Source organism: Bombina bombina, chromosome 1 (genome assembly GCF_027579735.1).
Source record: "Bombina bombina isolate aBomBom1 chromosome 1, aBomBom1.pri, whole genome shotgun sequence".
NCBI lineage: Eukaryota > Metazoa > Chordata > Amphibia > Anura > Bombinatoridae > Bombina > Bombina bombina.
In genome coordinates this window covers 1330672293-1330697984 of record NC_069499.1, presented here as the reverse complement: position 1 = coordinate 1330697984, position 25692 = coordinate 1330672293, and the positions used below count along the sequence as shown (strand labels likewise).

The window sequence follows — 25692 nt, the reverse complement described above, 5'->3', positions numbered from 1 at the left end:
CAGAAAAAGTCTACAGTCTTAATAAGCCCTTGTGAAGCCCTTATTTACTATCTTAATAAACATGGCTTACCGGATCCCATAGGGAAAATGACAGCTTCCAGCATTACATCGTCTTGTTAGAATGTGTCATACCTCAAGCAGTAAGAGACTGCACACTGTTCCCCCAACTGAAGTTAATTGCTCTCAACAGTCCTGTGTGGAACAGCCATGGATTTTAGTTACGGTGCTAAAATCATTTTCCTCATACAAACAGAAATCTTCATCTCTTTTCTGTTTCTGAGTAAATAGTACATACCAGCACTATTTTAAAATAACAAACTCTTGATTGAATAATAAAAACTACAGTTAAACACTAAAAAACTCTAAGCCATCTCCGTGGAGATGTTGCCTGTACAACGGCAAAGAGAATGACTGGGGTAGGCGGAGCCTAGGAGGGATCATGTGACCAGCTTTGCTGGGCTCTTTGCCATTTCCTGTTGGGGAAGAGAATATCCCACAAGTAAGGATGACGCCGTGGACCGGACACACCTATGTTGGAGAAAATAGGAGTAAATTAGAAAGTTGCTTAAAATTGCATTCTCTATCTGAATCACGAAAGAAAAAAAATGGGTTCAGTGTCCCTTTAACCCCTTGAGTGCTAACGACGGCTCTGAGCCGTCGCAGAGTTTCCCACTCTGGTGCCAACGACGGCTCAGAGCCGTCGTTAGCACTCTCCCACATTGAGGGAGATCTGGGGGCTCCCACCCGCTCCTACCCCGGCGATCGGGCCTACATAGTGACAGGCATCGCCGGGGCTTCACGTTTTGCACGGTGACGTCACGCGCAATGACGTGATGACGTCACTGCGCAACTTTATTAACTATTCACAATACAAAGTATAAGGAAAGGGGGCATGCTGCTTAGAAGCCTGTATCTCAGGCATCTAAGCAGCTACAGACCCCCAATCGCCTAACCTTTCCAATGGTGTAAGTCTTGGGGATCTGAAAAAATATATATAAAAGTAAAAAAAAAAAAAAAAAAAAAAAATTAAAATAAAAAACTTCAATTACTTTAGCACCCAGGTGGGAAAGTGCTTAGCACTCAAAGGGTTAAACAAAGGATACCCGTTCCCCAGTTTTGCATAACCATATAATACACGTTTTACCTCTGTAATTACCTTGTATCTAACCCTCTTCAAACTGCCCTCTTTTTCAGTTCTTTTGACAGACTTGCATTTTAGCCAATCAGTGCTTACTCCCAGGTAACTTCACGTGTGTGAGCTCAATGTTATCTATATGACACACATGAACTAATGCCCTCTAGTGGTGAAAACTGTCAAAATGCATTCAGATTAGAGGCGGCCTTTAAGGTCTAAGAAATTAGCATATGAGCCTCCTAGGTTTAGCTTTAAACTAAGAATACCAAGAGAACAAAGCAAAATTGATGATAAAAGTAAACTGGAAAGTTGTTTAAAATGTAATGCCCTATCTGAATCATGAAAGTTTATTTTGGACTTGACTGTCCCTATAAATAATAAACGTACATTTAAAAGTTCCTTAAAGGAACAGTAAAGTCATAATTCGAGATACATGATTTAGACAGAGCATACAATTTTAAACAACTTTCCAATTTACTTCTATTATTGAATTTGCTTCCTTCTCTTGTTATCCTTTTCTGTAAGGTTTATCTAGGTAAGCTCAGGAGCAGCAAAGAACCTAGGTTCTAGCTGCTGATTGGTGTCTGCATTTATATACCAATTGGCTCACCCATGTGTTCAGTTAAGAAACCAGTAGTGCACTGCTGCTCCTTCAACAAATGATACCAAGAAAATTAAGCAAATTTGATAATAGAAGTAAATTGGAAAGTTGTTTAAAATTGTATGTTCTACCTAAATCGTGAAATAAAAATTTTGAGTTTCATGTCCCTTTAAAGCTACATGCACCATATGTTCTAATGTTGCATTACTGGTCTCTGCTACATGTTTAATCTCCGAAAAGGGGTTAAAACACACAGGTAAAGCCTTCTTGAGGAGTGCAAGCATTTCTAGTCAAAAATCTCCAGAGAGCCAATCAGAAGCCACAGTAGCACATAGCTACAATCACCAGCAATTTCATTCCCGAGACCTGTGATGTTTGTATCTTCCCGAGTAGGACATTATCTATGTCATGAGGTTAAAAACTGCAAGAACAATAATCTTGAGCCAGCAGAATCCACTCCAGCCTCTGTATGAGCAGTGGAAAATGCACTATTTGATATAGGGAAAGTGTGTAAAATAAATCATCTACATTACAAAGAGTGCTGTAATAAGCATGAAACGCGTAAGTTTGAGCTGGGGGCAGGTCGGCTGGTAACTTAGCCCCATGGTTTTTCTACAATTTACCTTTTTATACACTGGATTACAATAAAAGCGAAGTTTCCAAGTCTCCGCTTCTGCTGGGGTCCTTTTTCCTACAATTTTGTAACTTCTGATATTTAAACAATTTATGAGGAAGTAAATTTTGAGTATAAATGTCCCTTTAAAATAAAAAAGCACAACATATAATATTCACGAATTCTCATCCCACCATGTACAGTAGTGATAGGAGACAAAAACCTACCAAATACTCTTTTCAAGTTTTCCATGCCATAAAAGAGAAGCAATATGGCACCTCAGGGCAGACAGAGAAATGGAAAATATTTGTAAAGTTATCATATGTTCAAATACCCAACTGTCGTTCAGTGCATGGCAAATGATTGATCTGTCTGTTTCATAAAGGAGGAAAACAAATTAAGATTTTTAGCTGTGCTGGGAAGGAAAACTTAAAGTGACAGTCTAGTCAAAATTAAAGGGATACTAAACCCAATTTTTTTATTCATGATTCAGACAGAGCATGCAATTTTAAGCAACGTTATACATTTACTCCTGTTATCAATTTATCTTTATTCTCTTGCTATATTTATATGAAAAAGCAGGACTCTTAGCTAAGAAGCCGGCCCATTTTTGGTTCAGCACCCACAGCAGTGCTTGCTGATTGGTGGCTACATTTATCCACCAATCAGCAAGCATTGCCCAGGTTCTGAATCAAAAATGGTCCGGCTCCTAAACTTACATTCTTGCTTTTTAAGTAAAGATACCAAGAGAACAATTTGATAATAGGAGTAAATAAGAAAGTTGCTTAAAATTGCATGATCTATCTGAATCATGAAAGAATTTTTTTTGGGTTTAGCATCCCTTTAAACTTTCATGATTTAAATAGAGCACACAATTTTAAGCAGCTTTCTAATTATCTACTATTATCAATTTGTCTTCATTCTCTTGGTATCTTTATTTGAAAAGAAGAATGTAAGCTTAGGAGCCAGCCCATTTTTGGTTCAGAACATGGGTATCACTTGCTGATTGGTTGCTACATTTAGACACCAATCAGCAAGTGCTACCCAGGTGCAAAACCAAAAATGGTCCGGCTCCTAAGCTTAAATTATAATAGGCGTAAATTAGAAAGTTGCTTAAATTGCATGCTCTATATGAATCATGAAAGTTTCATTTTGACTAGACTATCCCTTTAAAGGGACAGTAAAGTCATAATTAGAAATTCATGATTTAGGTAGAAGATACAATTTTAAACAACTTTCCAGTTTACTTCTATTATAAAATTTGCTTCATTCTCTTGGTATCATTTGTTGAAGGAACAGCAATGCACTACTGTTTTTTTAACTGAACACATGGGTGAGCCAATGACAATCGGTACATATATGCAGCCACCAATCAGCAGCTAGAACCTAGGTTCTTTGCTGCTCCTGAGCTTACCTAGATAAACCTTTCAGCAAAGGATAACAAGAGAAGGAAGCAAATTAATTAATCAAAGTAAATTGGAAAGTTGTTTAAAATTGCATTCTCTATCTGAATCATGAATGTCTAATTATGACTTTACTGTCTCTTTAAGTTACACTATTTTTAATAATCAAAATCAAGAATTCCAAAGGAGTGTCTGATAATATTCCAATTTGTTTTAAATCTCTGTATACTGTAATGTCCCACAAGAATCTACCAGACTCCTAAAATTGATTCAGTTCCTAAGAAATTATCTTCAAAATATTTTTTTTTGAAACCTTGCCAATTTGTAAGTAATAATTATAATTTGCGTGAGAATCAAGGATAATTGCAAGATCAATATTTGGTTAAATTGTCTGGTTGCAAATGCATAACCCTAAACTCGCACACAATAAGTATCTGCTTGTGATCTGATAGCAGCCTTTTTCAGCTTTCATGTTCAAAAACTGGATGAGACCTGATGTCATAAGCACTCTCTGAAAAGAACTATATTCTCCTGATAGTATATTAATATCTTTATTGATATCTGAAGATGTGGACACTCTGCCAAGAAAATAAATGGTCACTGGAAATGTATTAGCTTTTAACCCATGTACGAAATTAAATAGTAAACTGACTGCACAAATGATATGAAGAATAAATTGCGGCTTTTTATTCTCACTTTATTTAAAGTAAAAAATCTGAAACACAGAAACACTAGATTACGACTGGAGCGCTATCATTTGCACGCAAGCGATTTCAGGTTTTTGTGGCATTTTACGAACGTGTGAGCACTATCGCAATTTACGTTAGAATGGTTACCGCGACTTCAGAGATCTGGTTAACTGTTACATGACATACAAAAGAAGGAACTCAGTAGTGCTAAAACAAATGCGTGAGAAACCACTTGAGGTCAGCTAATAGTTAATGGTGCAGTGTATTCCAAACTGTATGACAGCTTAAGGAAACTTTTATAGGTAACTGCATAGGCGAATTGGTCAAGATAAGTCCCCCACTGTTGCCCAAGCCTGCTTACTATACCGGACACTTTGGGATCTACGATGCACGGGTACCTTATACCATCTCCGAGTGCTCGTTTCTTCACCGGCTCAGCTGCTTGGCGTCCTCGTGGGTCTGCAGATGTACAGCGTCTCTCCTCTTCGATGAGCGCTAGATCCTATTGGCTAGTCAAAGCGTCAATCAGCAGTAACCAATCCGTGGAAAGTACCGATGCTGAAGAATCACCAATAACTATTAGCTGCACGCACACACCTCCCCACAGCTTAACAGTCCAGGATACACTGGCAAAATGTAGAAATATAGAGAAGCGGTAGTCCTGGAGAGTATAATTAAAACGTCTTTATTTCAAACTCAGATTAAAAACGAATGGCAGTCACAAGTAAAAGCATAACAGGTGTGGCACTGTTTGGCTTACGCGTTTCGGCTGAGAGCCGTAGTCATAGCCTATAGTGCTGTGTGACACACCTCTCTAAATACTCATACCTAAAATCCTATTGGTTAAAAGTTAGAACACACCTGTTGATTACATACTCTATACAAGGAAAACTAATATAAACAGAACCTCCTAAGCAATGAACCTAGCGAATGACATAAGTGCTAATTTTTTAGATCTTACCCTTATAGGGCTCCCAGATGGCAGAGTTAAAACAGTTTCCTACAGGAAACCCATCTCAGGGAATTCAGTCCTATTCGGGACTAGTTGCCATCCGAAACATGTCCCAGAAGCAATTGCTAAAGGGGAGATGATCAGATTAAAAAGAAACTGTTCAGATGACAGCGACTTCAAGACTTTAGCCAGGGACCTTGAATCTAGGCTTCAACAACGCAGATATCCAAAAAAAGCCATTCGCAAGGCCAAACATTTGGTGAGCTCCAAAACCAGAGATAGTCTTCTGGTAGATAGACAAATAAATGATTCTAAGCCCTTTGATGGAGTGACGTTTGTCACCACTCACAGTGGACAATACAATGACATTTGTTCCATTATACGCAAGCACTTTAAAATCCTCAATGCAGATGATAAGTTAATTGAAATGGTTAAAAGTGGTGTTAGGTGTGCATATAGGAAAGGTCCCACACTGGGCTCCCAGTTATCTCCAACTATGTTGCCCACTAAGACTAATGATGCTTGTGCGTGGATCAGACATCAGGGCATGCATAAATGCGGCCACAGAAAATGCAAACCGTGTGACTTTGTACGCACTGGAAATACATTTACAAGTTATGTTACAGGGAAAACATTTAACATCAAAACACTCTTAAATTGCACATGTACTAATGTGATTTATGTACTTAACTGCTCCTCATGTAAAATTCAATACATAGGTCTCACCTCCAGAGATGTAAACACCAGAATTAGGGAACACCTTTCCTCTTTTACTACAGTTAAATCGAGTACCCCTGTAGTCCAGCATTTCGGGGTCTACCATGGAGGGAACCTTTCTTCCTTTTCTTGGAGTGCTATAGAAAGGGTTCACAGACCTAAAAGGGGAGGTTCCATAGATCGCATGCTGGAGTTGAGAGAAGCCCATTGGATTTTCACAATGGGCACTCGTATTCCAAATGGGCTCAACTCCAAGTATGATATCATGAATTTGTGGTAACTGGTCTGGGCTCCTTAGCTCTCTGTGAGCCACTCCTATGCATGTCACATTTATCTGTTTAGGACTCTGTAATCTCTTGCGCTATTCAGGCATTTGATTTCATTTTCCATATATACTTTACCCTTGATTACTTAGGACAATCATGTAACTTAGAAATTTTAACCCATATTATTGCTTACGATTAAGATTTATAATTATGTTATAGGGTTAGGGTCCGCCTGAACAGTATTAGACTTTTCTATGTGTATAACATGTTTTGACTTTTGACCCCTCATATTCTTTGTTAGAGTGAGAATATCTATAGCTAATATGGTACACATTGTACACAGTGTATGTTTTGAGATTTTGCACATTGTATATTGCACTATTTCTATTTTTGGAGGTTTGGTGTGTACTTTTCATTCTGCAACATGCTTATTCCATGTATAAGTGAATTCTGTATTTGTCAAATTCGCTAGGTTTAATTGCTTAGGAGGTTCTGTTTATATTAGTTTTCCTTGTATAGAGTATGTAATCAACAGGTGTGTTCTAACTTTTAACCAATAGGATTTTAGGTATGAGTATTTAGAGAGGTGTGTCACACAGCACTATAGGCTATGACTACGGCTCTCAGCCGAAACGCGTAAGCCAAACAGTGCCACACCTGTTATGCTTTTACTTGTGACTGCCATTCGTTTTTAATCTGAGTTTGAAATAAAGACGTTTTAATTATACTCTCCAGGACTACCGCTTCTCTATATTTCTAACTGTTACATGAGACTAAAAAGTGTGCTATTAAAGGATGTGTTTTGTGACAGTTACACTCATAATAACAGTATCTAATAAAAAAATATATATATATATTTTTTTTTTAAACTGCACAAAAGTTATAAGGGCTCAAAGATATGAGGTATCAGGTGTTAGGTAAAAAGACTGTTAAGGGCTTTAACAGAGATACATACATAATTATGTCAAATGTGTGTGTTTATATATACACTGTATGTACATATGTATTTACATGTATTTATATATGTGTATATATCTATTTACAGACACATATATATATATATATATATATATATATATATATATATATATATATATATATATATATATATATATACAGGTAACCCTCAGTTTACGCCGGGGTTAGGTTCCAGAAGGAATGGTTGTAAATCGAAACCGTTGTAAATTAAAACCCAGTTTATAATGTAAGTCAATGGGAAGTTAGGGAGATAGGTTCCAGGCCCCTCTCAAAATTGTCATAAGTAACACCTAATACATTATTTTTAAAGCTTTGAAATGAAGACTTTAACTGCTAAACAGCATTATAAACCTAATAAAATAATCACACAACACAGACTTCACTTGCATTTTTCTGCAAACAGGTCTTTCTGTGCATTCCAATCTGGACTGATTTATAGACAGGAAGATCTTGTTCCTTTGAAATCTGCTCAATAGCTCAGGTCTGGTTAAACTTATTAATTTCAGCTTGCTTGGCTTTGCTGCAACATAAGCGGACAGCTCCACCTACTGGCTATTTTAATAAATGCACTGCTTCTCAATGCTTTTCAATAGCAGTCACATGACTGGAAAAAAAGGTTGTTATTCTGAAATGGTGTTATTCTGAAATGGTGTAAATTGAACCGTTGTAAAACGAGGGCCACCAGTATATACACACACACACACGTCTTATGTGTGTACATATATATTTATGTGTTTATAGTGTGTCCCTTTAACCTTTGAGATAACTTGTATTTTATAAGACTTTTGTTTTAATCTAGAATGTGCATGGAATGTATTTACTGTTCTAGGCCAAGTCAATGCTGTATCCACTTCTTGTTCATGTTCCTCTTTAGCTCTAATTAAACTGAACATTGGGTGTGTAAACAAAGTATAAAGTAGGCACATTAAGGAGAAACAATTTTACACAGAGTGATAAAGGTTAGCACAAATAGATTGCTGCAGCTTACAGACGGTCACCGTCAGGTGCATGAACAAGGTGAAGAGCTGTTTGTGTTCCCTTATCACTGGATACGCAAGTATCCAGTGATACAAATTGCTACTATGGCATTTAGTTATCAATTCTTTAAGAACCAGTTTACTCTAAATGCCACACTATCGTATACATGGTGAAATAATGTTTTTTTTAAGATATTGGTGGTGCGGAAAATGGCCTCCAGATGTTTTTCCTGCAATTTATTGAAAATCTTACACAAGAAACACAATGAACAACCCTGAGGCCACACTAGTTATGTGACTGTGAGCTGTCATAACATGGAATAAAAAGTATCATTGGCGTAAAGAGAGGCCAACACTGGTTGTAACTAAACCAGATAAACAAAACAGCGAATGGTAAAAATAACAAACATGCCGATAATACAAAGGAAACATTTGTAATAGCAGAATTAATATAACATGACCACAAAGTGTCACCACAAAAGCATATTTATGTTTTAGGAGACTCTCACTCACTATCAGACCATCCTCTATTGCTGAGCAATACTATCTTTATACCCTGAGCTTCAGTTCTCATAATGACTGAGAATACACAAAGTCTTCATATTGATCTGGGCCAAACACGCGAATCACAAGTCTAGTGAGGTAGCTCTGTTGGTAAATGCCCTGACTACAACAAAAGCCTATTTAAAAGATCCAAGGTCACAGGTTCAAATCCCGGCAGGGCCGACTCAGCTCTTCATCCTTCCGAGGTCGATAAAATAAGTACCATTAAATTTTGTAATAATAACAACTATTACTATTCAGCTGCCGATTTGGTGAATTCCGAGAGCGAGCGCTGAAAAAGCGATTTGAGTCCCACTGGGAGAAGGGCGCTATATAAATACTAGTTATTATTATTATATAACCTTTTCAAATAATATATTGGAGGGAAACCATACATCAGTCCAACATCCAAAGATGGACATCACGTAAAGACTCAAAGCCACCTCAACATAGCCCTTCTGTTCTGTTATTTTGTAGATCTTCTAGTGGTATTGCCACTCTATTAGACTGAGATTATATTTTTATCCCTGTAGATATACTGATAAAAATGGCATGCTCAAATCAGTTGTAATATTATGTGATGTCCTTTTAAGACTATTGGCCCTAGATTATGGGGAGTTTAGCCCCTACAACATCTTAGTCATGCGACTAGCGCTGCTGATTGGATCAGCGACAAGTTCTGCTCGGGACCAGCAGTGCACTTAGGGTCCTGAGTGGCACTTCTACTGTGTGTTTACCCACTTTGCGGGGTTAAAAACATAGTAGTCTTGGGTCAATAGTCTTAAAATCACATCATTTAATGGATCAAAGCACATCTTTTTTTTTTACTATAATGGCCCTTTAAGTTGGGCAAAACATGCAGTATCTGCTTCACATAAAAGGCCCTTTTAAAATTGTTTTTCTCTTAATGTGTTTCCAATTACATGCTATACTAGCTGCAGAATATGATATGATAGATTATTTATGTTTATTTTTGTGTATGAAATAGTTGGTTTAGTTCTTTGACACTACAACCAATATAGGTTGAGATTGCAGGAAAATCAGATCTCCATATTTTTATCACTTTCTGTACACATATTTGCTTCTTTAAATTATCTCTGTCTATATACCAAAGCCCAGAAAAATTTAAAATATTATTACCTATCTCTCCTACCTCCCACTGTAATTTCTTCTTCTGGCTATGTTTACACAAGTTTTCTTTAACCTATACTTAAAGGGACAGTCCAAAACAAATACATAATTTGAATTTACTTATTATTACATACCAGAGACGCATCCTGCAAATAATCCCACATCTATAAACTTGTAAGAAGTGTTTGTTCGGAGCCAAAAATAGCCAACAAGCTCCACCTACCTACTGAGTGTATATTTTGGTATGTTAAGTTTCTTCAATCACAATTGACTCTTAAATAGGTTTTCCTACTCTCATATGCTGATTTGTGCATGTGCAATTTGAAACAGCTAACTGAAAAAATATTAAACGTCCACTGCTAAACTTTCATACAAGTAAACAGCTAACTGGACTAGAAGAAATCTGTGGGCGGAGCTTGATGACCATTTCCAGCTGCTAACAAACAGTTTCATGTACTTCTTACAAGCTAATAGATGTGGAACCCATGGTAAGATGCTTGTCTGGTATGTAACAATAAGTAATAAAGTAATAAGTACTGTATTGGGTCTAGACTGTCCTTTTAAGTATAGAAATTTTCAATGCAGAAAGGTACACCACAAGCAAAATCAGCTATTTCGAATGCCAATATAAATATAAAGGAGCTATTTGTAAACAATTTAATACACTCCAGCAGACAAACGGATCATTGGGAACAAATTAAAGGGGAAAAAAAAATAAGAGTACTCTGTCCCTTTAACGTGGTGAAGAAGTGATCAGATGCCATCCATTCTCCCCACAAGAGGTAATATCAACACTACTATGGAATTAAAAGTGGTTTATGATGGAATGGATCTGTCAAATTCTCTCTAAGGAAAGTAATGGTCTTAGTAAATGTGATTTTAGTGGCTTTGCAAACCATTTATAATTGTTTTCTAAAGGATAGGAATGTTGTTAAATTTGAAAAACTACGGATTAAGTAATATAAGACACTATATACATGGCTCTTCTAACTAAATGGAGCAGACCCCATTGTTAAAGTATTCTTGCTGCCTCTATACATATAAAAAAAGGCTATTGTAGCTCAAATAATTAGTTACATTGTGGATTTGAATCCCACTAAAAGTAAGAATTGCTAAGCATTATGGGTCATAATAAGCAGATATTGATTGCAACTTTTGCTTATCATCCACCTTAAGCAAGAATTTGTTTTTTTGTGTGCAGGCTACATATAAATAAATACGTTTTATAGCACAAAGCATACTGTCCCTTTAATAGATTATTGTGGCTATAGGATGGAATGTGCATGTTTTCCTTCACTCTACTGTCAAAATAACATGTGTAAGTTGCATAACTACTTCCAGACACTAAATCATGTTAGGAACATTTAATAGGCAAAGGCTGAAAAAGTGCAAAATATACTGAGTCAGGAAGAAGAATGGATGTCTCACTTTCCCTTGTTACCTAAGGCAATAAAACAACTGCTGATTGTCCTCATAAAAGCAACAGCTGAATGTAAACACCGTCTTATTTCAGAGTTTTACAAATTAAAAATTCAGAACCAGAAGGAACATAATAACTAAACTAGAAAGCTCTTTCAGAATCACACAAGAAATATTTTTGTGTTTCAACTTATTATATGGTTAATTCCTCAACTCTTGCTACTCTACTAGGGAATCCAATCCATACATTTTAGGTGCGTCTATTTGTTGTATATGTAGACGTCTGGCACATATCTTGTAAAACTATGTATAGAAGGTTTTATTATATAGTGGTTTCTATAGCCATGTGACACACCTGACATTCTTTTAAAATGAAATTGCACATTCCTGGTTTATTTTTATACAACTGTAAACACTAAGTATGAAGTAAAAATACTATGAATGATGAAGTTTATATGGGTTACAAAATGTGCTTTATAAAAAAAGCCAGCGGCTTTTAGTTATCCTTAGGACAATGTTTGTTGCTTGCATGGAGACCTGCTGTATTGCAGAGCACATACAATGCCTTGCAAAAGTATTCACCCCCTTGACTTTTTACCTATTTTGTTACATTACAGCCTTAAGTATCTGAATTTTATGTGATGGATCAGAACACAATAGTCTAAGTTGGTGAAGTGAAATGAGAAAAATATATACATAAAACTATTTTTTAGAAATAGAAAACAGAAAATTGTCATGTGCGTATGTATTCACCCCCTTTGTTATGAAGCCCATAAAAAGCTCTGGTGCAACCAACTACCTTCAGAAGTCACATAATTAGTGAAATGATGTCCACCTGTGTGCATCTAAGTGTCACATGATCTGTCATTACATATACACACCTTTTTTGAAAGGCCCCAGAGGCTGCAAAACCTAACCAAGAGGCACCACTAACCAAACACTGCCATGAAGAGCAAGGAACTCTCCAAACAAGTAAGGGACAATGTTGTTGAGAAGTAAAAGTCAGGGTTAGGTTATAAAAAAAAATATCCAAATCTTTGATGATCCCCAAGAGCACCATCAAATCTATCATAACCAAATGGAAAGAACATGGCACAATAGCAAAAGAGACGACCACCCACAAAAACTCACGGACTGGGCAAGGAGGGCATTAATCAGAGAGGCAGCACAGAGACCTAGGGTAACCCTGGAGGAGCTGCAGAGTTCCAAAACAGAGACTGGAGTATCTGTGCATAGGACGACAATAAGCCGTATGCTCCATAGAGTTGGGCTTTATGGCAGAGTGGCCAGAAGAAAGCCATTACTTTCAGCATAAAACAAAATGGCACGTTTTGAGTTTGCGAAAAGGCATATGGGAGACTCCCAAAATGTATGGAGGAAGGTGCTCTGGTCTGATGAGACTAAAATTGAACTTTTCGACCATCAAAGAAAACGCTATGTCTGGCGCAAACCCAACACATCAAATCACCCAAACAACAGCATCCCCCACAGTGAAACATGGTGGTGGCAGCATCATGCTGTGTGGATGTTTTTCAGCAGCCGGGACTGGGAAACTGGTCAGAGTTGAGGGAAGGGGGGTGAATAGTTTTGCAAGGCATTGTATATGCCGACACCCCAAGGGGGTGAATACTTTTGCAAGGCATTGTATATGCCGACACTCTCAGCTGTGCTACCACCCGATCTGTCCACCATGTTACTGACATTAAATACCCACTCCCTTCTCCATGTGTCATTTCATTGATAAAGAGGCTTCACAGGAGGTTTAAGAGGGAGGGGCTTGGACAAAATTGGGTTTGTATTTTACATCTGCATAGACTAGAAAGGATCCAGATGCACCAGGCTAAATTTTAGATGCAGCTGGTAGCAGCTGAAAGTGAGGGGCTCTAAACCAGGATGCTTAGGCATATTTTTCAGTTGCCAGAGACTCCCTGGTGCCTGTTTGTATAATGGGTATTTTTCATATGCAGGGGGAGGGGGTCTGCTCTCAACCCCTTTCAGTGGATTTCCCAGCCTAACCTCATCAGCAGTGCTAAATTGGGAGCTTCTAAGAAAGTTTTTAAAAGTTTTTATACTGGATTTTTATCTAAGTGTGCATATTCTTTATAGTTGTGTCTATTACATGCAGTTAACTGAAAATTGGTGTTACTGTCCCTTTAAATAAATACAATCTAGTCTTATTTACTTCACTGTTGTATTACACCATTTACTATATGGTAACACAGCATGAATTATGCACTGGTGAAATGACAGGTCTACCCATATGACTTTCACAGGGCCCAGGAAACAAAAACAAGGTGACTAATATTGTGAAAATTACAACAGTATACTCTAATTGTATTCCAAAACAAGACAAGACAATAAGCTTGCTGGTGGAATGTCCAAGAGACAGGATACACTCTTCTGTTTATTAGAGTAACATTAAATAATGTATAAACTCAATGTGAATGTTTCACAACTGGTTAGCATGCTGTTTGCTTTAATTGTTTTTACCGTACAAACTCTCTACAGCATTTGGAGCTACTCCAGACTTGTTTATATTGGAGACAAGGCGAGTCACTGTCATTCTGTTAGAAAAAACTGAATTTATGTTTACCTGATAAATTACTTTCTCCAACGGTGTGTCCGGTCCACGGCGTCATCCTTACTTGTGGGATATTCTCTTCCCCAACAGGAAATGGCAAAGAGCCCAGCAAAGCTGGTCACATGATCCCTCCTAGGCTCCGCCTACCCCAGTCATTCGACCGACGTTAAGGAGGAATATTTGCATAGGAGAAACCATATGATACCGTGGTGACTGTAGTTAAAGAAAATAAAATATCAGACCTGATTAAAAAACCAGGGCGGGCCGTGGACCGGACACACCGTTGGAGAAAGTAATTTATCAGGTAAACATAAATTCTGTTTTCTCCAACATAGGTGTGTCCGGTCCACGGCGTCATCCTTACTTGTGGGAACCAATACCAAAGCTTTAGGACACGGATGAAGGGAGGGAGCAAATCAGGTCACCTAAATGGAAGGCACCACGGCTTGCAAAACCTTTCTCCCAAAAATAGCCTCAGAAGAAGCAAAAGTATCAAACTTGTAAAATTTGGTAAAAGTGTGCAGTGAAGACCAAGTCGCTGCCCTACATATCTGATCAACAGAAGCCTCGTTCTTGAAGGCCCATGTGGAAGCCACAGCCCTAGTGGAATGAGCTGTGATTCTTTCAGGAGGCTGCCGTCCGGCAGTCTCGTAAGCCAATCTGATGATGCTTTTAATCCAAAAAGAGAGAGAGGTAGAAGTTGCTTTTTGACCTCTCCTTTTACCAGAATAAACAACAAACAAGGAAGATGTTTGTCTAAAATCCTTTGTAGCATCTAAATAGAATTTTAGAGCGCGAACAACATCCAAATTGTGCAACAAACGTTCCTTCTTCGAAACTGGTTTCGGACACAAAGAAGGCACGACTATCTCCTGGTTAATGTTTTTGTTAGAAACAACTTTTGGAAGAAAACCAGGTTTAGTACGTAAAACCACCTTATCTGCATGGAACACCAGATAAGGAGGAGAACACTGCAGAGCAGATAATTCTGAAACTCTTCTAGCAGAAGAAATTGCAACCAAAAACAAAACTTTCCAAGATAATAACTTAATATCAACGGAATGTAAGGGTTCAAACGGAACCCCCTGAAGAACTGAAAGAACTAAGTTGAGACTCCAAGGAGGAGTCAAAGGTTTGTAAACAGGCTTGATTCTAACCAGAGCCTGAACAAAGGCTTGAACATCTGGCACAGCTGCCAGCTTTTTGTGAAGTAACACAGACAAGGCAGAAATCTGTCCCTTCAAGGAACTTGCAGATAATCCTTTCTCCAATCCTTCTTGAAGAAAGGATAGAATCTTAGGAATTTTTACCTTGTCCCAAGGGAATCCTTTAGATTCACACCAACAGATATATTTTTTCCATATTTTGTGGTAAATTTTTCTAGTTACAGGCTTTCTGGCCTGAACAAGAGTATCAATAACAGAATCTGAGAACCCTCGTTTTGATAAGATCAAGCGTTCAATCTCCAAGCAGTCAGTTGGAGTGAGACCAGATTCGGATGTTCGAACGGACCTTGAACAAGAAGGTCTCGTCTCAAAGGTAGCTTCCATGGTGGAGCCGATGACATATTCACCAGATCTGCATACCAAGTCCTGCGTGGCCACGCAGGAGCTATCAAGATCACCGATGCCCTCTCCTGATTGATCCTGGCTACCAGCCTGGGGATGAGAGGAAACGGCGGGAATACATAAGCTAGTTTGAAGGTCCAAGGTGCTACTAGTGCATCTACTAGAGTCGCCTTGGGATCCCTGGATCTGGACCCGTAGCAAGGAACCTTGAAGTTCTGCCGAGAGGCCATCAGATCCATGTCTGGAATGCCCCACAGTTGAGTAATTTGGGCAAAGATTTCCGGATGGAGTTCCCACTCCCCCGGATGTAATGTCTGACGACTCAGAAAATCCGCTTCCCAATTTTCCACTCCTGGGATGTGGATTGCAGACAGGTGGCAGGAGTGAGTCTCCGCCCATTGAATGATTTTGGTCACTTCCTCCATCGCCAGGGAACTCCTTGTTCCCCCCTGATGGTTGATGTACGCAACAGTCGTCATGTTGTCTGATTGAAACCGTATGAACTTGGCCTTTGCTAGCTGAGGCCAAGCCTTGAGAGCATTGAATATCGCTCTCAGTTCCAGAATATTTATCGGTAGAAGAGATTCTTCCCGAGACCAAAGACCCTGAGCTTTCAGGGATCCCCAGACCGCGCCCCAGCCCATCAGACTGGCGTCGGTCGTGACAATGACCCACTCTGGTCTGCGGAAGGTCATCCCTTGTGACAGGTTGTCCAGGGACAGCCACCAACGGAGTGAGTCTCTGGTCCTCTGATTTACTTGTATCTTCGGAGACAAGTCTGTATAGTCCCCATTCCACTGACTGAGCATGCACAGTTGTAATGGTCTTAGATGAATGCGCGCAAAAGGAACTATGTCCATTGCCGCTACCATCAAACCTATTACTTCCATGCACTGCGCTATGGAAGGAAGAGGAACGGAATGAAGTGTTTGACAAGAGTTTAGAAGTTTTGTTTTTCTGGCCTCTGTCAGAAAAATCCTCATTTCTAAGGAGTCTATTATTGTTCCCAAGAAGGGAACCCTTGTCGACGGAGATAGAGAACTCTTTTCCACGTTCACTTTCCATCCGTGAGATCTGAGAAAGGCCAGGACTATGTCCGTGTGAGCCTTTGCTTGAGGAAGGGACGACGTTTGAATCAGAATGTCGTCCAAGTAAGGTACTACTGCAATGCCCCTTGGTCTTAGCGCCGCTAGAAGGGACCCTAGTACCTTTGTGAAAATCCTTGGAGCAGTGGCTAATCCGAAAGGAAGCGCCACGAACTGGTAATGCTTGTCCAGGAATGCGAACCTTAGGAACCGATGATGTTCCTTGTGGATAGGAATATGTAGATACGCATCCTTTAAATCCACCGTGGTCATGAATTGACCTTCCTGGATGGAAGGAAGAATTGTTCGAATGGTTTCCATTTTGAACGATGGAACCTTGAGAAACTTGTTTAAGATCTTGAGATCTAAGATTGGTCTGAACGTTCCCTCTTTTTTGGGAACTATGAACAGATTGGAGTAGAACCCCATCCCTTGTTCTCCTAATGGAACAGGATGAATCACTCCCATTTTCAACAGGTCTTCTACACAATATAAGAATGCCTGTCTCTTTATGTGGTCTGAAGACAATTGAGACCTGTGGAACCTCCCCCTTGGGGGAAGCCCCTTGAATTCCAGAAGATAACCTTGGGAGACTATTTCTAGTGCCCAAGGATCCAGAACATCTCTTGCCCAAGCCTGAGCGAAGAGAGAGAGTCTGCCCCCCACCAGATCCGGTCCCGGATCGGGGGCCAACATTTCATGCTGTCTTGGTAGCAGTGGCAGGTTTCTTGGCCTGCTTTCCCTTGTTCCAGCCTTGCATTGGTCTCCAGGCTGGCTTGGCTTGAGAAGTATTACCCTCTTGCTTAGAGGACGTAGCACTTGGGGCTGGTCCGTTTCTACGAAAGGGACGAAAATTAGGTTTATTTTTGGCCTTGAAAGACCTATCCTGAGGAAGGGCGTGGCCCTTACCCCCAGTGATATCAGAGATAATCTCTTTCAAGTCAGGGCCAAACAGCGTTTTCCCCTTGAAAGGAATGTTAAGGAGTTTGTTCTTGGAAGACGCATCCGCTGACCAAGATTTCAACCAAAGCGCTCTACGCGCCACAATAGCAAACCCAGAATTCTTCGCCGCTAACCTAGCCAATTGCAAAGTGGCGTCTAGGGTGAAAGAATTAGCCAATTTGAGAGCACGGATTCTGTCCATAATCTCCTCATAAGGAGGAGAATCACTATCGATCGCCTTTACTAGCTCATCGAACCAGAAACACGCGGCTGTAGTGACAGGGACAATGCATGAAATTGGTTGTAGAAGGTAACCTTGCTGAACAAACATCTTTTTAAGCAAACCTTCTAATTTTTTATCCATAGGATCTCTGAAAGCACAACTATCTTCTATGGGTATAGTGGTGCGTTTGTTTAAAGTAGAAACCGCTCCCTCGACCTTGGGGACAGTCTGCCATAAGTCCTTTCTAGGGTCGACCATAGGAAACAATTTTTTAAATATGGGGGGAGGGACGAAAGGAATACCGGGCCTTTCCCATTCTTTATTTACAATGTCCGCCACCCGCTTGGGTATAGGAAAAGCTTCTGGGAGCCCCGGGACCTCTAGGAACTTGTCCATTTTACATAGTTTCTCTGGGATGATCAAATTCTCACAATCATCCAGAGTGGATAATACCTCCTTAAGCAGAGCGCGGAGATGTTCCAACTTAAATTTAAATGTAATCACATCGGGTTCAGCTTGTTGAGAAATTTTCCCTGAATCTGAAATTTCTCCCTCAGACAAAACCTCCCTGGCCCCCTCAGACTGGTGTAGGGGCATTTCAGAACCATTATCATCAGCGTCCTCATGCTCTTCAGTATCTAAAACAGAGCAGTCGCGCTTACGCTGATAAGTGGGCATTTTGGCTAAAATGTTTTTATCCATTACAGCCGTTAATTGTTGCATAGTAAGGAGTATTGGCGCGCTAGATGTACTAGGGGCCTCCTGAGTGGGCAAGACTCGTGTAGACGAAGGAGGGAATGATGCAGTACCATGCTTACTCCCCTCACTTGAGGAATCATCTTGGGCATCATTTTCAGTGTCACATAAATCACATTTATTTAAATGAGAAGGAACCTTGGCTTCCCCACATTCAGAACACAGTCTATCTGGTAGTTCAGACATGTTAAACAGGCATAAACTTGATAACAAAGTACAAAAAACGTTTTAAAATAAAACCGTTACTGTCACTTTAAATTTTAAACTGAACACACTTTATTACTGCAATTGCGAAAAAGTATGAAGGAATTGTTCAAAATTCACCAAAATTTCACCACAGTGTCTTAAAGCCTTAAAAGTATTGCACACCAAATTTGGAAGCTTTAACCCTTAAAATAACGGAACCGGAGCCGTTTTTAACTTTAACCCCTTTACAGTCCCTGGTATCTGCTTTGCTGAGACCCAACCAAGCCCAAAGGGGAATACGATACCAAATGACGCCTTCAGAAAGTCTTTTCTATGTATCAGAGCTCCTCACACATGCGACTGCATGTCATGCTTCTCAAAAACAAGTGCGCAATACCGGCGCGAAAATGAGGCTCTGCCTATGATTAGGGAAAGCCCCTAGAGAATAAGGTGTCTAAAACAGTGCCTGCCGATATTATTTAACAAAAATACCCAGATTAAATGATTCCTCAAGGCTAAATATGTGTAATATATGATCGATTTAGCCCAGAAAATGTCTACAGTCTTAATAAGCCCTTGTGAAGCCCTTATTTACTGTCTGAATAAAAATGGCTTACCGGATCCCATAGGGAAAATGACAGCTTCCAGCATTACATCGTCTTGTTAGAATGTGTCATACCTCAAGCAGCAAAAGACTGCTCACTGTTCCCCCAACTGAAGTTAATTCCTCTCAACAGTCCTGTGTGGAACAGCCATGGATTTTAGTAACGGTTGCTAAAATCATTTTCCTCATACAAACAGAAATCTTCATCTCTTTTCTGTTTCTGAGTAAATAGTACATACCAGCACTATTTTAAAATAACAAACTCTTGATTGAATAATAAAAAACTACAGTTAAACACTAAAAAACTCTAAGCCATCTCCGTGGAGATGTTGCCTGTACAACGGCAAAGAGAATGACTGGGGTAGGCGGAGCCTAGGAGGGATCATGTGACCAGCTTTGCTGGGCTCTTTGCCATTTCCTGTTGGGGAAGAGAATATCCCACAAGTAAGGATGACGCCGTGGACCGGACACACCTATGTTGGAGAAACTTGCACTGTTTTGCAGCATCTTATCTAATCATGTCTGCTGAGGTCAAATAGGAATATATTAGGGAGATATGTTGTAAAGTCAGACTAGAGAACCCATAATTTTGAGAGTTAAATTACATGCAGAGGGCAAAATCCATAATGAAAGTAAACTGAAAATCTTTTTTTTTTCACTAAGCATAGCTAAACAATTAATATGACAGTCACAAGGATATTGTATTATCTAGATATCCCCTGAACAATTAAATAAAAACACATAAAAGCTCTCATTTGTAATACATCTACATAACCTGATCACTGTGCAATGACCAGGCACAAACCTTTTTTTTACATGGGCACTACAAATGACTGGCACAGTATTCAACCCAACAAGACACTGTGTTCCCTACAAATCAGAGCTTGTGGAATGTGTGAGAAACAAGATAGATTGTTATTTATTTGCCCCAAGGAACAGAAGTACTGAACCTACAAATGGATGCTTTGCTGCATGTTAATGTTTACAAGTGTTAAGCAGCTAATGGCAACTTGGAGAAATTAACAAAATCCCTGATGATTATGAATCGCAGCAATAAACAACAAGACAACAGTGACAAAGACATACAGTTAATGAGGCCTGTGCCAAACAAATCAGCTTTTTTCTTTCTCTGCAAACAAGATGCCTCTTATAGTTGGAAAATATTATGCATAAAGATTAATAAGGAATATGAAACCCAAAACTTTTGTGACTCACAGAGCATATTTTAAACTTACTTTTATTATCAAATCTGCTTTCATTCCCATGATATTCTGTGTTGAAGAGATACCTAGGGAGGCATCTGGAGCCCTACATGGCAGGGAATTGTGCTGTCATTTAGTGCTCCTTCAAATGGATAACATTCTTGCAAAACTGTTGCTATTTAGAGCTCCAGAAATGGGCCGACTCCTAAGCTTACATCCCTGCTTTCCAACAAAAGATACCAAGAAAACGAAGAAAACTGATAATATAATTAAATTATAAAGTTGTTTAAAATTGCATGCTCTATCTGCATCGTAAAAGAAAACATTTGGGTTTCATATCACTTTAAATATTTTAATTGAAGTGCATTTCTATTCAATTAAATTCATGACACTTTGAGATTGTAATAAAAACTGTTCAATTATGTGTAGAAAAACGATGTACTTTGAACTCATTTGCCCGCTGGTCCTGTTATTTAACTTTATATCACTTTGGCTGTTGAAAAAACAAACAAAACAAAATGCAGCAAACACAGTTAATGTATTCAGAAAGATTCACACTTGGCACTTGGTATTACAGAAATGTTTTAATTACGCGTTGCTTTGGTAATTCAGCCACAGGTCGTTATGCTGAATAAAACACAATATCTTTTTTTAATGTTTGCGGAGATGCATCTCTTTTCACTACCAGGACTGCAGGAGCTGACCAGTTAATAAAGTCTCCCAAGACAAGAGTCAGCCATGAATCTATTGGTATTATCAATATCACTAGAAGACCCCCCCCTATACCTTATAAAAGTTTAAAGTATTATTGTATGAAAAAGCTCATTGCTGCTCTTTTTATATGACTGACCGCAATTTGTTTAGTTTAATATCATTTTAAACATGAAGTTAAAGGGATAGTAAACCCAATTTTTTTTCTTTCATGATTCAGATAGATCAGGCAATTTTAAGCAACTTTCTAATTTACTCCTATTATCAATTTTCTTCATTCTCTTGGTAACTTTATTTGAAAAGCAGGAATGTAAGCTTAAGAGCCGGCCCATTTTTGGTTGAGAACCTGGGTTGCACTTGCTTATTGGTTTGCTAAATGTAGCCACCAATCACAAGCGCTAGCCAGGGTGCTGAAACCAAAAATGGGCTGGCTCTTTAGCTTATATTCTTTCTTTTTCAAATAAAGATACCAAGGGAACAAAGAAAAAATGATAATAGGAGTAAATTACAAAGTTGCTTAAAATTGCATGCTCTATCTGAATCATTAAAGAAAATAAATGGGTTTACTATCCCTTTAACAAATACATATGACATTTCAGAGCCAATGACATGTTTATAAAGAGTAAGAAATAAACAAATATAAAACGGATGTTAAACAGATACAGCTTTGGCCATTTCCATGGCAATATCAGCTCTCCTTTTTTATATTCTGATCCTGCTATCACCATCAGAGTGGAACTGATAAAAATCTGCATTTTACACTTAAAGGGAAAGTCGACTAAAAACATTTTATTGTTTTAAAAGATAGATAATCCCTTTATTACCCATTCCCCAGTTTTGCACAGAAACACTATTATATTAATACACTTTTTACATCCCTGATTACCTTGTTTCTAAGCATCTTTTGATGGCCCCCTGATCACATGACTATTTATTGACTTGCATTTAAGCCAATTAGTGCTGTGTTCTTAGAATCCATGGGCATCAGCACAACGTTATCTATATGGCTCACATGAACTAGCAATCCCGTTGTAAAAATCAAATACAAAAGCATGTGATCATGGGTCTGTCTTTAGCAACTTAAAAACAGACAGAAATTTAGAGGTTTGAAAGTTATAAAGTATGTTAATATAACCATGTTGGTTGTGCAAAGCTGGGGAAAGGGTAGTAAAGTCATTATCTATCTTTCTAAACAATAACATTTTTTGTGTTGACTGTCTCTTTAAAAGGGACTGTCTATTCAAAATTAAACTTTCATGATTCCAATAGGGCATGCACTTTTAAACAACTTTCCAATTTACTTTTATCAACAAATTTGCTTTGCTCTCTTGGTATTCTTTGTGGAAAGCTAAACCTAGGTAGGCTCATATGCTAATAAGCCGTTGAAATGCCTCTTATCTCAGTGCATTTTGACAGTTAGACCCTGCTAGTTCATGTGTAAAAAAAATTACATTGTGCTCACTCCTGTATAGTTATTTAAGAGTCAGCACTGATTGGCTAAAATGAGTGTCTGTCAAAAGAACTGAGATAAGGGGGGCAGTCTGCAGAAGCTTAGAAACAAGAAAATCACAGAGGTAAGAAGTATTAATATAACATTGTTGGTTATGTAAAACTGGGGAATGGGTAATAAAGGGATTATCTATCTTTTTAAAGAATAACAATTCTGGAGTAGACTGTCTCTTTAAAGAGATATTAAAAAGTGAGAGATCTAATGATCTATTCAAAGCAAATATAATCAAACGAGTAAACAAGGTTGCAAGTATAATATTAGAAATAAAGCAGCATATAGGAAACACTGCACAACATTTATAGTGTGTGTGTGTATATATTTATATTAATATGCAATACTTTTGGGCAGATGTGAAACAAGTGTAAGAATGCTTTAAAAATAAGAAATGTTATTAGTTTATTTTTATCAACTAACAAAATGCAAAATGAATGACCAGAAGAAAAATCAATATTTGGTAAATATCAATGAGTAACGGAGCCCTTTTTACTTCTACACCAGTTTACACTTGAGGTTGCAAAGGACTCTGGGTAGAATTATACTAAGAGCAATAGCCAGTATCGAACACCACAGCAGAAACTAAGCAAAGTGAGGGCTGAGCTCTACAAGTCGGTGAGCAGAAAAAAAAAAAAAAATTCCAGCACAGTCTCTCTGATATAATGTATACTATTGTCTGATTACAGATGACACTATTAGACTAAGTTTTTGGTGATATGGCAGAAATCAGAATACAAAGACAATAAAAGTTTATTTAAGGGGAGAGAAACTGGACTCCAAAAAGGTCCATATTTTCATTTTCAGACCTTAAACCCTCAAGGAAGGCGCAATTTTATTTAGATAATCAGACCACATAGCATTGTAATGCTAAACAATGAAGAGACTTAGGGCCGACCATCTAAAGCTCTCTGCTCTGGTGAGATTATCTAAGAAGTCTTAATAATGATTTAAAAAAGAGAAAATAACAAGTATATTGTCGGAAGTGTAATTTAAAAGTAAAGGTGGAATGATTCTCTACAAAAAAAATGTTTTTGTAATTTTTATTACATTAAAAAAAAAATGTGGCCACATTTATGAAAGGTTTATATGAATCAATATGAAAATGGTATTATTTAAAAATGTAAGATGTACACAGAAAAATAATCGGTTTTGTGGCAACCCACAAGAGACATCCCTGCAATTTCTGGTCCTATATAAACAATACAGACATGTAAAAGAAAAAAAAGCATAATGCTATCGTTTTCAAATTCAGTTTTCTTGGAAATTGTGTGTAATCCTGAATTTTGGTGTTTTAAAAATGGAAAATTATACTAATTGCAGACTTTTTTAGTTTTTTTTCTGAGGTTTATAGAATAAAAAAGAAGACATACAAATATTCTATATGTGTTTTATTAAAATGTCAATAAAATTGTGTTTTTATGCAGTCTTTTTTAAGTTTTTTAAGTTAGGGGATATTAGGAGAATGTACTAAAAACCATCATAGGACTTGTATGTTTAAAGGGACAGTCTACACCAGAATATTTATTGTTTTAAAAGATAGATAATCCCTTGATTACCTATTCCCTAGTTTTGCATAACCAACAGTTAGTTATATTAATACACATTTTACCTCTGCGATTATCTTGTATCTAAGCCTCTGCAAACTGCCTCTTATTTCAGTTCTTTTGACAGACTTGCATTTTAGCCAATCACTGCAGGCTCCTAGGAACTCCAAGTGCATGAGCACAGTGTTATATATATGAAAAACATGAACTAACACCCTCTAGAGGTGAAAAACTGTCAAAATGCCCTGAGCTGAGAGGTGGTTTTCAATGGCTCATAAATTAGCATATGAACCTCCTAGATTTAGCTTTCAACTAAGAATACCAAGAGAACAAAGCAAAATTGGTGATAGAAGTAAATTGGAAAATTGTTTAAAATTACATTTATCTGAATAATGAAAGTTTATTTTAGACTAGACTGTCCCTTTAATTCACACAAAAAAGCACTAGATATAATATTTAAATTAAAAAAAAAACACAACAGTCTTAATAAACATGCAAAGATGAAAGAATGCTGTTAAAACATTTCTTTTTTTATACAGACCATTTAAAATCTAGTGCTTAACTTATTTTTCACATACACTATATATATATATATATATATATATATATATATATATATATATATATATATATATATATATATACACATACACACACACACATACATATATATATATATATATATATATATATATATATATATATATATATATATATATATATATACATACATACATATATACCCACACACATACACCCACATATACACACACACACTTATACATACATAATACACACACATATATACATATACACACACACACATATACATACATACATACACATTTATTTATACAGTCAATTATTTTTCTTCGAAACTACACATACCTTATGTCTTCGAAGAAAGATTCTAAACATTCTCTTTGTTCAGCCAGTGAAAGGTCTATATCCAGGTAATTCCCATTAGTAGCCACTTGCAGGGTACAGTCTTCTAACTAAAGAAGAAAAATATAAATGTTTGACCATTATATACGAGTAGACAAATTTCCAACAAAGATCTTAGAAGTCACTGCAAATGTAAAGTGTCCCTGATAAGGGAAAAGTCACCTTGTGATTAAATCAGCTGTTTGGCTACTCTATAACTTCCAGGTCACATATAGCCCATTTACATTGCAAATCTGCTTTCACTACAGAAACTCCTAAACAACACAGATCACAAGACTCATAAGTGACTATTACTTTTGAAGGTTAACACATTAAAGAGTTTATTTGGATTTAATACATTTTTGTTCTACACAATAAAAAACAAAGGTCAACTACAGTAATTAGTAATAGTTTAGAAACAAAAAACCATTTCAATAA

At 37.7% G+C, this 25692-nt stretch overlaps 1 protein-coding gene across 1 annotated transcript in view; it reads right to left on the bottom strand.

Annotated features, from left to right (window-relative positions):
• Nucleotides 1-25692, bottom strand: part of FHOD1 (formin homology 2 domain containing 1) — a 387262-nt gene that overhangs the window by 262452 nt on the left and 99118 nt on the right. The window contains exon 2 of the mRNA XM_053719455.1: nucleotides 25219-25325. Within this exon, the coding sequence (XP_053575430.1) occupies nucleotides 25219-25325 (107 nt within the window). The remainder of the gene's footprint in view (nucleotides 1-25218; nucleotides 25326-25692) is intronic.